The sequence below is a fragment of the Brachionichthys hirsutus genome, unplaced genomic scaffold, assembly GCF_040956055.1.
Source record: "Brachionichthys hirsutus isolate HB-005 unplaced genomic scaffold, CSIRO-AGI_Bhir_v1 contig_739, whole genome shotgun sequence".
NCBI classification, from domain to species: domain Eukaryota; kingdom Metazoa; phylum Chordata; class Actinopteri; order Lophiiformes; family Brachionichthyidae; genus Brachionichthys; species Brachionichthys hirsutus.
Window position 1 is genome coordinate 36,490 of NW_027180490.1, and position 14,470 is coordinate 50,959.

The following is a 14,470-nucleotide window of genomic DNA, read 5'->3' on the forward strand; positions in this document are numbered from 1 at the left end:
TAGCCTAAACAAGAAAAGTGTCTATGCTCTTGTTATGATACAGTTAGTGTGTGTGCGTGCACGCTTTCTCACTGTCATGGTATCCCTGTCAGGGTTATATATCTGCCTGGCAACAGTAACTCTGTCTCTCATTCACATGCTGTCACTCTCTGAAACGCTGCTAGTCTGTCACACCTGCACTCTGTTTCACTTCATAATGGGATCCCACATTCAAGTATTCTTCATCAAAACCATCTCCCAAGAGAGCATCCAGAAAACAGGACAAACATTTAATTGGTCATTACAGGACCATTGATCAGCTGTAAGTAATGCTTTCTTAAATTGTTGCTTTGGTGTAACGTACATGATAATGACTTAAATGCAAAGAATTAACCTCAGTGCATATCGGACCCCTTTATGGCTGTGATTTTTGGTGAGTGAACTGAATGCATTTATTACAAAATTATTATTATTTTTTGTAGAGGCTCCGTTATATGTAGTTGGAAATTCAGATATTTGTTATTTTCTTGTGGCCGGATGGGTATCCGGATCACTCTCAAAATTGAATGGGATCTAAAGCAAAGCTCCATCCAGCAGTTTTCCTGTAATCCTGCTAAAAAACAAAAAGACAAACCCTGTCAAAATCATAGCCTTCTTGGGAGGTAAGAAGTCTTGCGGAATTTAATGGAATTGTTGCCTCAGCCTGTGTTTTAATTGGATAAATGGGCCTCGGTCACACCCATCTCAGACCATGACTTTAATTAATGAGGTCATCAAGTCAATCGATAAGTATGCACTTTCAAATTTAAATACACAATGAATAATTTTGATTTAAATGGTTCAGGTTCAATTTGCACATGGACTTTAGGAGTTAAGATCATGGAAGATTATGATTTTATGACCAACCCACAAGTGAAGAAATTCGCAAGCCTGCGTTGATTGTATCCAGCCCAGTCTGGATGCAGCCTGTGTTCCCTGTCATTTCTGGAGCAGCTCTGTCCAGGACCTGAAATGGACTATTAGCCTCTCTGCTGCTAATAACGACAGCAATTAGTAGCACCCATCGCCTGACTAACCACAGGAAATGGGGTTTGTCAGGTGTTATTCATTAATCTCAGCCTTCATATTTTTGTTTTGCTTCTACAGTGATTAGGAGAAACACAAAGATGTTAAGCTCTTTCAATGGGTGCTCATGTTCACGTTAATTGATTGTCATTAAGACAAATCATTAGTATCACCATTATTTACTTGTTTAATTTTCTCTATTGTCTCTGATGCTGTAAGGAAACAATGAATTTAATGTATTACTTAATTTTGTTGAGCCAAATTTAAGTTGTCAAGTTAACTCCTTTCCTTTCTTTTGATTGTTCCACTGCAAAATGAAAGCGATATCTCACACAATGTTCTCTGAAGGTTTTATCTGAGGAACGCTCTTTTTTTTTAAATGAAAAATGAATTTATTGCAATGATTCTCACACATTATCTGTGTGGCTATCAATCTTTACGTGAGTCACAGCAAATTATTAATGCTGTCTGTGGCTGTTTTCTTTTTTCAAACCGTCCCATTATCCGTTTTCTTAGATGAGACGATTGTCTCGTCCCCCAGCTGCTCTTCCGCCTTGCATGTCACAGGTGTTGCTGCAGCCCGGCTCACTTAGGGGCGAGAGGCGGGGTACACCCCGAACATGTCGCCGGCGCATCATGGGGCCACACAGAGACGTGCACTCACGCGCACACCAACACACTACGGACAATTTAGGGTGCCCAATTCACCTAAATTGCATGAATTTTGAGGAGGGAGGAAAACTGAGATCCCGGAGAAAACACACGCAGACACGGGGAGAACGTACAAACTCCACACAGGTGGGGTTTGAACCCTTCTTGCCTGTTTCAGTTATATTCAAACAGCTACTTGATGTGAACAACTCTCTCTCTACAATCCTGCATAATCCCGCAATGGTCAAAGGAAGCCATGTTACAATTGTAAACGTTTGATTGGCAGCCGTACCAGTCAAAATATTACAGCTCAAAACCATGAATCCGTCACTCCTCAAATAATTCAGAGGTGAAGCATAAAGAACAATAAATGATATTTGGGGCTCTCTCCATCCTCCACCTCTGTTTTACTCTCACTATTAGCAGATTAGATCTTTTCCAAGCTGCTAAAATATGTTTGTGTGAAAATAGAGGTGAAAAGCTAACAAAGCGCTGGAGGAACCACTTCAGAAAGTGAATATTGCAAAATATTAAATTTGGTAGAAATATCATTCTCAAGAGATTTAAAATGCGTATCTGAGCTGTGAAACCTCACAGAATTCTGCTCCGAGAATCAACTTTAACCTCAATTGTGGCTGCTCAGACACAAATACCAGACTGGTCCTGTTATAGTTGGCAGCTCCCAGGTGGCTGGTAATGAATGGTCGGGGTTACTGGCGAACAGTGAGGCGCTGCCGCAACTAAAAGAAAGCAAAGAAATATGAAAAATACAGACGTGCAGCGTTTCTCCGGCATTCCTTCTGTACGTTTGTGTGTGTGTGTAATTCTGCAGCTTTTTCATGGTCATCTCTGAGATCACTGTTTCAGTTCATGTTGTCTGAATGTTGTTCAAATAGCCTGAAATGTGAATGACAAATGGTATTCGCTGCCTTTCACCAAACAGCCAGCTTGCATTCATATGGATTAGCTGGAAAGTGACTCTTTTTAGACCAGTTTAAAGAAAAAATAATCTGATTCCTGTAAAAATAACAAGAATCATCCGCCGTCATCGGCCCTCTTGAAACTGTCAGGGCACCTGAAATATTTTCACTTTTCTAATTCAGTGCTTGTTTGTTTCAGTGTTGTTCTGGTTGTCAAGGTAACTACAGCTGGTACTTTAATAGTGACTCTCTGTTAAAATGATTGTTGAGACGATGTTGCTGAGGTGATGAAAGATAACAGATTGGAATTGAGGCTCTGTGAGTTTGGTGTTAACGTTGGCATGTGTCAGTGTGAGACAGTCACACTCGCATACCTGATGCACTGCAGAATGGCAGGCAAACGCCAGGTGACATTGGACATATGAGTAGTGCAACATGTGAAAATACACAACTACAAACAGCTGCTTAATGATTGGGACATTTTACTTCACTGGAAGTATGGCGCTAAAAACAAAAATGCTGTCATATTTCACGTTAGCAAGAAAATGGGCATTAATATCATTTGACCAGGCCCCATTCATCTCCCACACAGACTCAAAACCAACATTGCATTGTGTTTTCTCACTGTTTCTTTAACTCTAATAATTAGTATAATTATATCTTGCATTATAAGATTTCGGTCAAGGTTGGGCTGTAGAGAGTGAAGACGGAGCTGTGTAGGTGATATGTGGCTTCGATGAAGGAGAGGAGGAGGAGTGTGATTACTGAGAGGCAGTGGAGTGTAAAGACAAATTGGTCTGTGCCACAGAGAGCTGAAGGAGTTTTACTGGGGGTCCAATCAGCATGCAGAGAAAACGGAGGTAGGTGAGTGTAGATCTGATTCCTTGGCTGTAGAGCAGAGATCAGGCGGCGCTAAAGAGACTGAGTCACCAAGTGTACGAGAAGCAGAGTGTGCGGTTTGCAGACATGAAGGTGGGTGGAACTAAATTCCAGATTTAAGACCCCACAAATGCACGCTTATTTTGTCCTAGTCTTTGATTGATTGAAATGCCGATCAATCAGCAAACAGTTTTCCCTTAGCACACATCTTATATACATACTCTCAGCTAAAAGTGGAGGCTGTGGAAAAATACAACAATAAAAACCGACTAAATAGTAAAAACATAACTAACATCCATCCATCTTCCACCGTGTATCCGGGGCCGGGTCGCGGAGGCAACAGTGTCAGCAGGGAGTTCCAGACTTCCCTCTCCCCAACACCTCCAGCTATTCCAGGGGGGGATCCTGAGGCGTTCCCAGGACAGCCGAGAGACATAGTCTCTCCAACGTGTCCTCGGTCTTCCCCGAGGCGCCTGGAACTCGGGCGATTGAAGAGAGCTCATGACCAGATGTCAGAGTAGGAACGTAGACAGACCGATACGACTGGAGTCTAGGCTCCATGAGGCCAACTGGACAACATCGTCCGCAAAAAGCAGAGATTAGATCAGACTTAAAGTAACAGCATGTTTATTTTTAGTGCCAATCAGGTGTGAAATCGCCTGCAACCTTCAGCAGGGGATTTGTGCTAATTATATTGTCTTGAGCCATTAAGTTTGTCTTTCTGTCATTAAAGGAGATTGCATTTCTAAGATTTGTATTGATGATGGGGCATACCCAGAGCGACTTTCATTTTCAATGATAATTGTAGCACTGAGCCGCTCCAGCTGCAAATAAAACCATCATGGACGTCGTTTTAATTAGAAATGCATAAACCTAGTTACTCCTATAACAAACCGTTTTGTCTGTTGATTTTCTTTTTGATCCATTTAATCCAGAAAGTCTTCCTTGTGCACCTGGAACTCAGGCGATTGAAGAGAGGGTTCTCTTTGCATGAGGCTTGAACGACACGCCTTTTCAGCATTCTGTTTGAGTGACGTTCAAGCAGCAGGTCTTGATGAGCCTCATTTTTGCAGTGCTGAGTGTTTATATTTACCGGAGTCTCCTCTTGGGACTTGTTATCACCGGCCGCCCTCTTTCCCAGGACTAAAAGCCTGCTGTTATCACTTCCTTCTGGCTCCATCGTTCTGCCTCACCAAACTCGCGATGCTTGTATTTTGTATGCCTTCTGGATCCAGTGCAGAACAGTGAAGATCCTCGATGCTTACATATGAGCTAGAAAGGCTCTCATTGCTGTGCATGTCCCCACGGAGGCCTGTTCGATTCACTTTTAGTTTTAGTTCATTTTTTGCTTACCGTATATAAACTATTTGGAGGGGGGAAATCATAAATGGATTGAAAAACAGAGCAGGGGAAACTGTTAAAATAACTAAAAATGATTTAATATCTACTAAGTTAACAGGACTATCTTGTAAGGGGGCAGGTCTGTTGAAGTGTCTCACCTAGTCAGATGGGAATTAAAAGCAGGAACGATGTTTGGAGAGATTTGTAACCTACAAATCCCCGGAGTTGGCATCAAGGATGGAATACTGGTGTCTAGATTTAAAGGAAATATTGATGTCTGTGTGTTTAAATGTTGACTCATTTTTGCACGTCTTTTTGTTTTTCTGTTTTATTAATTCAGATAAAGTAGAGAATGGAGATGTGTACCAGAGGAGGAAAGGGCCTCAGTCAGGGAACTCAGACGGCCAGGAAACGGGAAGTAAACAACAAACGGAGGCTGAAATGGCAGGAAGCAGCTGGCGGCGAATTCTTCTCCTCATCCTCGCGATCACCATCCATAACATCCCAGGTCTGATTGAGCCAGAGAAGTTTTTAATTGATTTTCATGTGGATTCTGGGCATGCTGATCAATCGTCAATAAAGCAAGATTCTCAACGCGTCCTGAAAATGTTATCCAAAACCTTTTGAGTTATCTTGCTAACAGACAGACCGACAAACCAACGGCGGCAAAAATGCTATGGCTCTGTTCTCAAATCTGATATTTGCATAGTCCACTGTATAAAATATCACGGCAGCATATCTGCAATTAAGGCTATGCCTGTTGTATATTCTAAAATTATTTCCTCATTTAGACTTGAACCATATTGACGAACTGCATTGTCTAACAGGATCTGGAGGGTGTGAGTCGCACCGTTTTCAGTCTCATCCCACCATTGAATAACACAACCATTATTGCACTTTATTATTATCTGATCTGGTTTGTATTTGAGTGCTGCCTTGACGCTTCTCGGACAATATTGTAAACATCTCTAGGTATCTTCACAGAGAAGAGTTGGTTCAGGTAATCCTGACCTTCACAGGCTCACGAGGGCGACCATCCAAATCTTCAGGCCTTGTGCAGACCTGGGCATCATGAAAGCCGGTTGAATGAGCTCGCTCCTGTCAGAAGGCTGACGTGAACTGGAAAGGAGATTAAATGTTCTGAGATTATTAGCGGTAAAAGAAACTCAAGGCCCTGAAAATAAGACCATAGAATGCTGTAAAAAGAAGAAAGGAAACAAATCTATATTTGAAAAAGTATTCTGGGATTTCTGGACACTGAAGTCACATCAACTCTGTTTCCTGGCTGTGGAATGCAGCTATTCTCTCTGCTTTCCTGAACACAATAACAAGCCATGAAGATTTCATTCAGCGGCCATGAGAGGCTGCAAAGACCCTAAAACACGAGTCTCGTCAGTCAAATCTGCCAGGCGAGGGGGCTTTTAGCACTCTCCTACGAGTTCTGGGCTCCGTTTTGGAACAAAAACTTTGAGCTAGTGGGTCGTACAAAATGCTCCACAACTCCAGCTGTGCACCGGCCGGCGTTACAGCTGAGCTGCTACTGGAATAAACGTCTTGCGCTTGATCCAAAGGGTAACATTATTTTTTTTCCTACTAGAGCACTGTACAAAAATCAGTGTGAGATACCACACTTGGAGCGTGTTGTTGTTGTGGCCTCGTATCTTTTATGTCAGCTAAGTGCTGAACTCCTCATCTGCCCTGCGCCCCTTACTATCAGCACCAACCAATGGAACGCTCTCATCTTATGTTTTATTCAAAATCAGCCCGCGGGTTTTTTCACTGCTGACATTCCAGCGTTTCAGATGGTTTCCAGTGGCCTGTAATGAAAAGATCAAATGGGCCCACACTTTGACTTATTAATATACTGAAATGTATTCTAGAGTGTATTGTGTTGTATTCCTTCTTGTGCTTGGTTTTGTTTCCGGAATACTGTGCCTCACTTTCCGTCATTGGCCCTTCAGAGTCGTGCGTCTTGATCTCAGCTCTGCAGCCTTGCGTTCGTGATTAAATCTGATACCAAACCTGCGTTCAAATCGGGAGAAAGTAAACCGAACCATAACGTGCACCTCATTCGGGAAACGTTGAGATCATTTCTTCTGATGTTTCCGGGTTTGTTCCGTGGGTTCAGCGCTCTGGTCAGCCATCAGGAGCAACGCTTTAGATTAGCGTGGTTTAGCGGAGTAGCGCGCTGTGGTTGCTCGGTACTCACCGTGAAGTGTCTCTGCCTCCGTTGTACAAAATGCAAAACGGTAAACTGATCTGCACGCAAACACATTCACACTGATACATCAAGCAGTGTCCTTTTCTCCTTCAATTTAAATTGTGTTTACTCTAAATGCACACGGCAGCTATTTCAATTCAGACAAATGGGACAACAGAGGCGAGGGATGCTGCTGGGGGGTGTGCAGGGAATGCAGATAGGACTGGGAGAAGCGGCCACAACTGTGGAAAGACATCCTCTCGTTGGACTGCAGTAGAACCCTCCACCTTTAACTCCATTATCCATCAGCAGTTGTGTAAATGTTAAAATAATAAGGCAATGAAGCCTCAACAATTTCATCAGAGAAAATATTTTGAAGATAAGACACCAAAGCAGTCCCTCCTCGAGAGTCGCCCTCGTGGACCGTTAGTAGATCGCTGCGTTCTTTCTGAGAGAGCGCTCTGCGCTAAACCACAGGCTCATAGCGGGGTTTTCTTTTATTATGTCTCCCCACTTGATGTTTCCAATCATTTACCTACTATTTGTTAACCCTTGATGTTCCGTCTTGTCCAGATCTCTGAATCTTTCTTTTTCAGAGTGCTTTAAATTCAGAAACACATGATGCACTAACAAGTATTATCCGTCTGTTTTGTTGTTGTTGTTGTTGTTTGTTTTTATCCTCAGAGGGCTTGGCTGTGGGCGTTGGATTCGGGGCCGTAGGAAAGACTTCATCTGCGACTTTTGAAAGCGCCAGGTAAGAATGGTCTCAAGTCAAACATAGATATATTTTACATACACTGAATATCATTTATCCAGACTGCAACCTTTATATGCAGAGAAGTAGGGAAGAAAGGGGCTAATCGCTAATAAAGTATTCCATTTCGTTATTAAATATGGGAAAATGCAGACATTCTCTGCAGCATCACAGCTGGATATAAAATTATCAGTCCCAGCAGGATGATTTTGACGTAGTTGAAGTAGCAGAATGCATCGGTCCGGTGTTGTGTACTCCTGACATCTACTGTCTGCAGTGTGACTAGAGACCGCGACGTGATTGGTGGCAGCTCTTTAGTCAGAACAAAGCAGCTGTTATCTGCATCTCGAGGGAACAAGCTTTATTATTTGTTTTCTAAATTGGCGGCGGGGGGGGGGGAATAAAACAGTGCCATGAAACGGTGCCATATAGCCTCAGGAGCAAGAATCCATTCTGCTAAATCTGACAAGTTTGCCACTTCCATGGCAACAGGGCTGTCCATTTGGGGGTGGGGGGGTCACAACAGTGGACTTTCTCCAGGGTACTGCTCTGCTGTGACATCTAGTGGATAGATTATGCCACTGCACACAGAGAGAGGCGTAGTTGGGGCATTTCGATTGTCCTGCTAACTGAGAAAAATCATGGAACACAGCTTTGTAGCACTGATGCAAAAATCCAACAACTTAAACATTTCCATGAAGAAGTCTTCACTGATTTGCACCACGGCCCAAAATGTTGAATAAGTGCACAATATATAATAAGGGGGAAAAAGAGCACTACTTCGTGTGTCACCTGACCTGTCTTTGTGATGAGTTTTAACTTCAACATATTGATTATCCAATATCTTTGCAGTGTAAATCTATGACATCATTCAGTTGTGCTCTGTGTATTTTAGTGGCATCTTTAAAACTAGAACTAACTAGTTAGATAGTTACCGATAGTTAAGTCATGGTTTCTAATTCAATTCAGTTTTCCCTCTGGCGATCAATGAAGGTTTATCTTATTTTATATTAACATGCTCAATTTAAATCACCACGTCAGCCTTTTTGTGCATGATAATGTTCAGACGTTTCATGTTCAGCTCAAACACCTGTTATAGCTGAATATGTTTTCTTTAACTTTTAACATTCTACTGATTTCTGAATTGCATGTCTTGTTATATTTTCGATGATACGTAAAAGCAGACGCATCTCGTAACGGTAAACCGCTGCAATCTGTCAATATGGAGAAGAAACAACAAAACAAAATGTGATGTGGGCTCACACATTTTGTGCTTTTGTTCCCTCTCAGAAATCTGGCCATCGGTATCGGGATCCAGAATTTCCCAGAAGGTTTGGCAGTGAGCCTGCCGCTCCGAGGTTCAGGGCTGTCGGCGTGGACGGCCTTCTGGTGAGGGCGTGCGTCAGGCAGCCCGGTAGATGCACGCCTTTTAGCAGATCTTCTCACCGTGCGTTCCCTTAGGTACGGCCAGCTGAGCGGCATGGTAGAACCGGTCGCTGGGCTGCTCGGCGCCTCTGCCGTCGTCTTGGCGGAACCTCTTTTGCCGTACGCGTTGGCGTTCGCTGCCGGGGCGATGGTCTACGTGGTTGTGGATGACATCATACCTGAGGCACAAGTCAGGTGAGAACGAAGAGGGCAGATCTTTATTACAGACGTATTAAGGAGTGAAACGGGAGTCCATCGTGTGTCTCTGTGTCCACCAGTGGGAACGGGAAGCTGGCCTCCTGGACGGCCATCCTGGGCTTCATTGTGATGATGTCACTCGATGTAGGGCTGGGCTGAGGTCACCGCAGCAGCAGAACCAGCAGCGGTGATGTCATCCAGTGCTTTTAAAAAGGGGACCAAATGAAATGGGCTTTTCTTTATTTTAAACTGAAACACTGTTTATTAATTTTTGTTTGAAATGTTGCTACTTGAATTTCGCAAATAAAACGCAGAACCTTTTTTTGCAGAATGCTTTGTGAGAATGAATGAAGCTGAGGAGTTGTTCGTTGTCCTTTATTTTCATGCTTGAAGTCCCCCCCCCTTCATTTTATTACTTAATGAAGTAAATCCTTGACAGGATTTAGATTTTCTTTATTTTTACAAAAACATTTCTGACTTTTGCACCGTCTCACATCATGCTACAATTACAGTGACGAATCTACAAATGTTGCTTTTGTTAGATCCACTCATTCCAGGCATATTTTTCTTGTTAATCTTCTTCAAAAAGAAATCTGTCCAAGTGATTGTCCAGACAGATTTAGTGCCTTCGTGTTGTTAGGGCAGAAACTGGAAGAATGTTGTTGACTTTGTCGAATGATTGAAATGCAGATAAGATTCAAGCTGTATAATGTCGAGTATTTATATAATTAAACAACCAAATGATCCTCAGTTGTATTTATGTTGTGATTTATAAAGTGGGCATCGTTTTTTATCAGCTAAGAGTATTTACTTACAGATGTTAAACAAACATCTCTGATGTTTCTTGATACTTTTAGTAGTACTTTTAATAGTCCCCAGTGGATGAACCCGACTGGCTTGTGCCTGATGTGCTGTTACCTTTTTAACATTGTTAGATTTGTCCTGGTTAGCATTTGGCTAAAATGAAAGCTCTTAAGCATCACAGAACGGCTTCTCCGGCTGTAGGCACACAATGAAAAGCACTCGGAGAGCACAAACCTCCACCAAGCAGCTCACTCGCATCATAATTGGATTTACTGGACCATCACCAGAAGGTTCTAAATTGTTCTTGGTATCTTTATACACCAATCATGACATGTGAAATGAAATTAGAGTTGATTTTTAACTGATTTTTGAATCCATAAATTGGTTTTAATGTTAAAATGTAATATTTGTAGACATTTCAGACCGTTCTTTGTCTGGAGCTTCATGTGTTCTGGTTCTGATCCACTAATCTGTAAGCAACAGAAGACTAAAGTGTTTCCCTCACAGACAGCCCTCGGTTAAGTACTAACAATAAAACACAGGTCCACACCACTTCAACACATTTACTGCTTTCGCTGAATGGACAGTCTTAGAACAGCACATACACAGACAGTCATTAAACCCTGAAGGTAGCCCGCGGTCTGTCAATCAGACTCGCTGTAGTTCATATAACATGTGGGAGCTACAGGACGGGGAGTTCCACAGGCTTGTGCTGTAGGAAGTTAAGGAGGCGCGTTGGCATTTCCAGCTGGTCGATACAATGAATCCTGTTGATCTTTCTGAAGTGCTTTCGGACAGCGAGTCGGCACTGGGAAGTCAAGGCCTTTGGGTTTCCTGAAGATGATAGGAACAGTTTCATTATTGCCATTTTGATCGTTCAAAATAATGAAAGAGCCGATTCTAATTTCGGTTCAGATGCAGATTACTGATTGGATTTAACAGAAGGAAATATCTCCAAAGCGGTTATTGGAGAATTTAACATGTTCACAAAATGCAGTCCTAAACAGCAGGGCAGAGAGACGTCAGAGAATTCCTGCAGGAGGGGATTTCTTTGGTGTTTATCAATACAAATGTCAAACATTTGATTGTGTCAACTGTAATTCAATGATCGATTCGAGCCATCTAGAAAAGCAGCCATCGTGTCCGGTAAGTAGCAGCGCACAAAGCTAAACGCATTCTCGATCCGGCTCATCACAAGCTGATTTTTATTTTTTATTCACTTGCAGAAGAGACGCTTAGGCTTTTCTGTCTGACCATCCAGAGGAAGGAGGGAAACCTTGCAAGAATGTCAGAATATGGTCTTTTGGAAATGAGACACGGCTCCATACAAAAGGTTCCCGGGTATAACCACATCATTTGGTACCAAATATGTGAAAAATACGAGTTAAATTTGATTTGATGCTATTAATTCATTTTTATAAATACTTTTCTACATTTGTATCTATATGTAACTTTATTTGTTATGCACGGTTGCTTGTTATCCAGCTTGAGGACAACACGTGGCTAACGGGCTCCATACCTCGCTCCTCCAGAAGCAGCTCCACGGCCTCGTTCTGCTTGGTGGACTTCTCGATGATCAGCGTGGGGAGGTAGACGTCAGCGCCGAAGTCGATCAGAAGCTGGACGTACTCCACGCCGCAGCCGTGCCTGAGGCACATTTCAAGTACAGTTTTGGGCTGCTTGATGTTACTCAGGAGCTTCGCCTCGGTGCAGTTGTAATCCGGGTCTGCCCCGTGGAGAAGCAGCAGCTTGAAACACTCTATGTGTCCGTAAACGGCAGCCAGGTAAAGCGGCCCGCTGGACACCCTCGCGCTGGACGTCCAGAGCAAGACTTTGGAGCGGGAGTTCACTTCTGCGCCGTGTTGAAGCAGCTCCTCTAATATCTCCACGTCACCCTCCCTTGCAGCGGTGAGAACAGGGGAGCAGTTATTGGACGAGCTCCCGTCGGGGTTAGCGCCGACTCTAAGTAGCGCTAAGACACATTCCAGGTATTTCCCACGAACGGCTATGAATAGAGGCGTCTGGGCTTTGACATCCACACAGTCCACCAGCGCTCCGTGGGCTAGCAGGACCTGGAGGCAGCTGAGATGGCCGGTGGACACCGCAGCGTGGAGAGACGTCCCTGCGTTGCCCCAGCCGCTTCGGCAGTTTATGACCTTCTTGTAGATTTCTTGACGAAGCATCTCATTAAGGAGTCTGTCATCGTTTTGTAGCGCTGCCTGTCTGAGCTGGGAGATTTCAAAACTCCTTTGTTCTTCTTCCGAGGTTCTTAGCTGGATCATGGAGTTCACTGAAAGGTGAACAAAGAGAGCAAAAAAATTATAAATAAGCAAACGTCCAATAACTGACTATTGTTAATAAGACATGTATAACAGCCGCCTCTGCAGCTGGGAAATCTTTCATGCAAACGTGACGACACTGAACATTTTTGCTAAGTGCAATATAAGTCACTAAATAAAACTGGGGGGGTAAAGTACATTCAACACTTGCATGTTAATGAACGCTAAACTGGAGCTGGGCTGCAGAGATTGTGTTCTGTGCCGTTCTGATGTAAACATTAGCTGCTAGCCGCTACTGTACTGTGTAACGTCACAAAATCCAGCAATATTCACTCCTTTGGCATATTTATCATTACTCAATTTTCTTGGTTTTAAAGTGACGTCGGGCGTAAAAAAACAAAATGTTTGAATTGTAATGTCAAAGTGAGCTCAGGCATTACCTCGAAACTGTCACAATCACTGCCCGCTTCCGTTTCTTCTTCTTCTTTATTATTTCCGGCAGTATGGACTGCTCGCTTCCGTTTGTTCTTCTTCGTGCTGTTTTTAGGGCTCATTCGCTGCACTGCTGCCACCTAGTGTTCTTGGCTGTAAAGATAATTTATCAGAGGCTAAACAATTAACACACTCCTATAGGGTAGGTTTAACTATTTTGATGATGTATTTTCCTTTTTATAGTAATAATTTTGGTTTGATTTTCTTGTATTTACTTTATAAAATAGTTAAATTAAACCGAGGCCCATCCTCCCATCAAGTTTCATGCAAATCAGTTTATTAGTTTTTGCATAATCCCACCAAACAAAGAGACTTGGATGAATATAAAATCTATAGGTAAAAAAAAACAACTAAAAACACACAAATTGTTGCTTAAGAGAAAACTAAAATTGTGGATGATTTATGTACGAAGGACTTTCAACGGAAACAAGACCGCAAGGGCTTTTTTGAAATGCTCCTCTTAGACAGGATGTTTGACTTGTACTGTACTGTACTGTAATACATGCTTCTGTGTGACTGTACTTGTACTCTAACATTCTATCTAATAAGTATATTCATTCATTCATTAAATCTAGCCCAGGCATGGGCAAACCCAGGCCCGGGGGCCATATGCGGCCCGTTGGTCTTTTTAATCCGGCCCGCCAAACTTGTCCAAATTATATCATTAAATAAAATTGTATTATAATTAAACCTCATTCATTTGACCTAATCCCTGTAATGCTACCTGTAAAAGGCCAAATCCTTTAATGCAATAGCTTTCATGTGTCATTTATATTAGCTCACACAAATACTTCGTCCATCTGTTCTCGGTCCGGCCCCTCTGTCAAATTTTAAAACCTATTGTGGCCCGCGAGTCAAAATGATTGCCCACCCCTGATCTAGCCAAACCATTATTCATGGACACAGAGGAATAGCTGCTGAGGACATGGAGGCAATCTTTATGTGATAACTCCAGACTAAACTCAGCCCTGCCTTTTTGTCTGACATAGCTAGGAACATGGCTGCAGACTCATAAGTATATTTTACTATGAAATATAACAAACATATAATGTGGCATTGAAAAGTCCCAACCAGCTGCCTCACAGTGATGCTTGAGTTGCTGCAGCTGCTGTGTCTCAGCCCCTGGCTTTATCTGTTGCCTCGCTAGGCAACCCAGGTGGCATCCGTTCTCTTCAAACTAGCTCTGTGTCCATTGGTTGTGCGTCACAGAGCCATTGTTTGGTTGCTGATGAGGTCTTGGTGTTCAGTCAACAGGTCTTGGGCACAATGCAGCAGGAACTACTCGGATTGAAACATCTTCCCACTTTGATTAAAAAAAGGGGATTTGGCATGAAAACCCAATAAAATCTGAGAAGACATTTAAATCTTAGAACATACAAAGAGAAAGCTCTTGTTGCCGAACAACGTTGACATGGCACTGCCTCTGGGGTCTCCGTGGATCTCCTCCTGTTTTGTGCCAGGGGTTTTACAGCATGGTCATGAG

General features: G+C 42.8%; 2 protein-coding genes across 2 annotated transcripts in view; one reads left to right on the forward strand and one right to left on the reverse strand.

The window, feature by feature from the left end:
- The window catches only part of LOC137915550 (zinc transporter ZIP11-like), a 35,032-nt gene extending 25,432 nt beyond the window's left edge, over positions 1 to 9,600 (forward strand). Inside the window, exons 6-10 of the mRNA XM_068758751.1 lie at positions 5,176 to 5,343; positions 7,720 to 7,789; positions 9,080 to 9,178; positions 9,251 to 9,409; positions 9,493 to 9,600. Coding sequence (XP_068614852.1) covers positions 5,176 to 5,343; positions 7,720 to 7,789; positions 9,080 to 9,178; positions 9,251 to 9,409; positions 9,493 to 9,571 — 575 coding nt within the window. The 3' untranslated portion in view covers positions 9,572 to 9,600. The remainder of the gene's footprint in view (positions 1 to 5,175; positions 5,344 to 7,719; positions 7,790 to 9,079; positions 9,179 to 9,250; positions 9,410 to 9,492) is intronic.
- Positions 9,601 to 10,885: 1,285 nt separating this feature from the next.
- On the reverse strand, positions 10,886 to 12,513 carry LOC137915551 (ankyrin repeat and SOCS box protein 12-like). Its single transcript, XM_068758752.1, has 2 exons — positions 11,736 to 12,513; positions 10,886 to 11,050 (listed from the first exon to the last, which is right to left on the reverse strand). The coding sequence occupies exons 1-2, from the start codon at positions 12,496 to 12,498 to the stop codon at positions 10,899 to 10,901; spliced, it is 915 nt and encodes a 304-aa protein (XP_068614853.1). The 5' UTR covers positions 12,499 to 12,513; the 3' UTR covers positions 10,886 to 10,898.
- Positions 12,514 to 14,470: the final 1,957 nt, after the last annotated feature.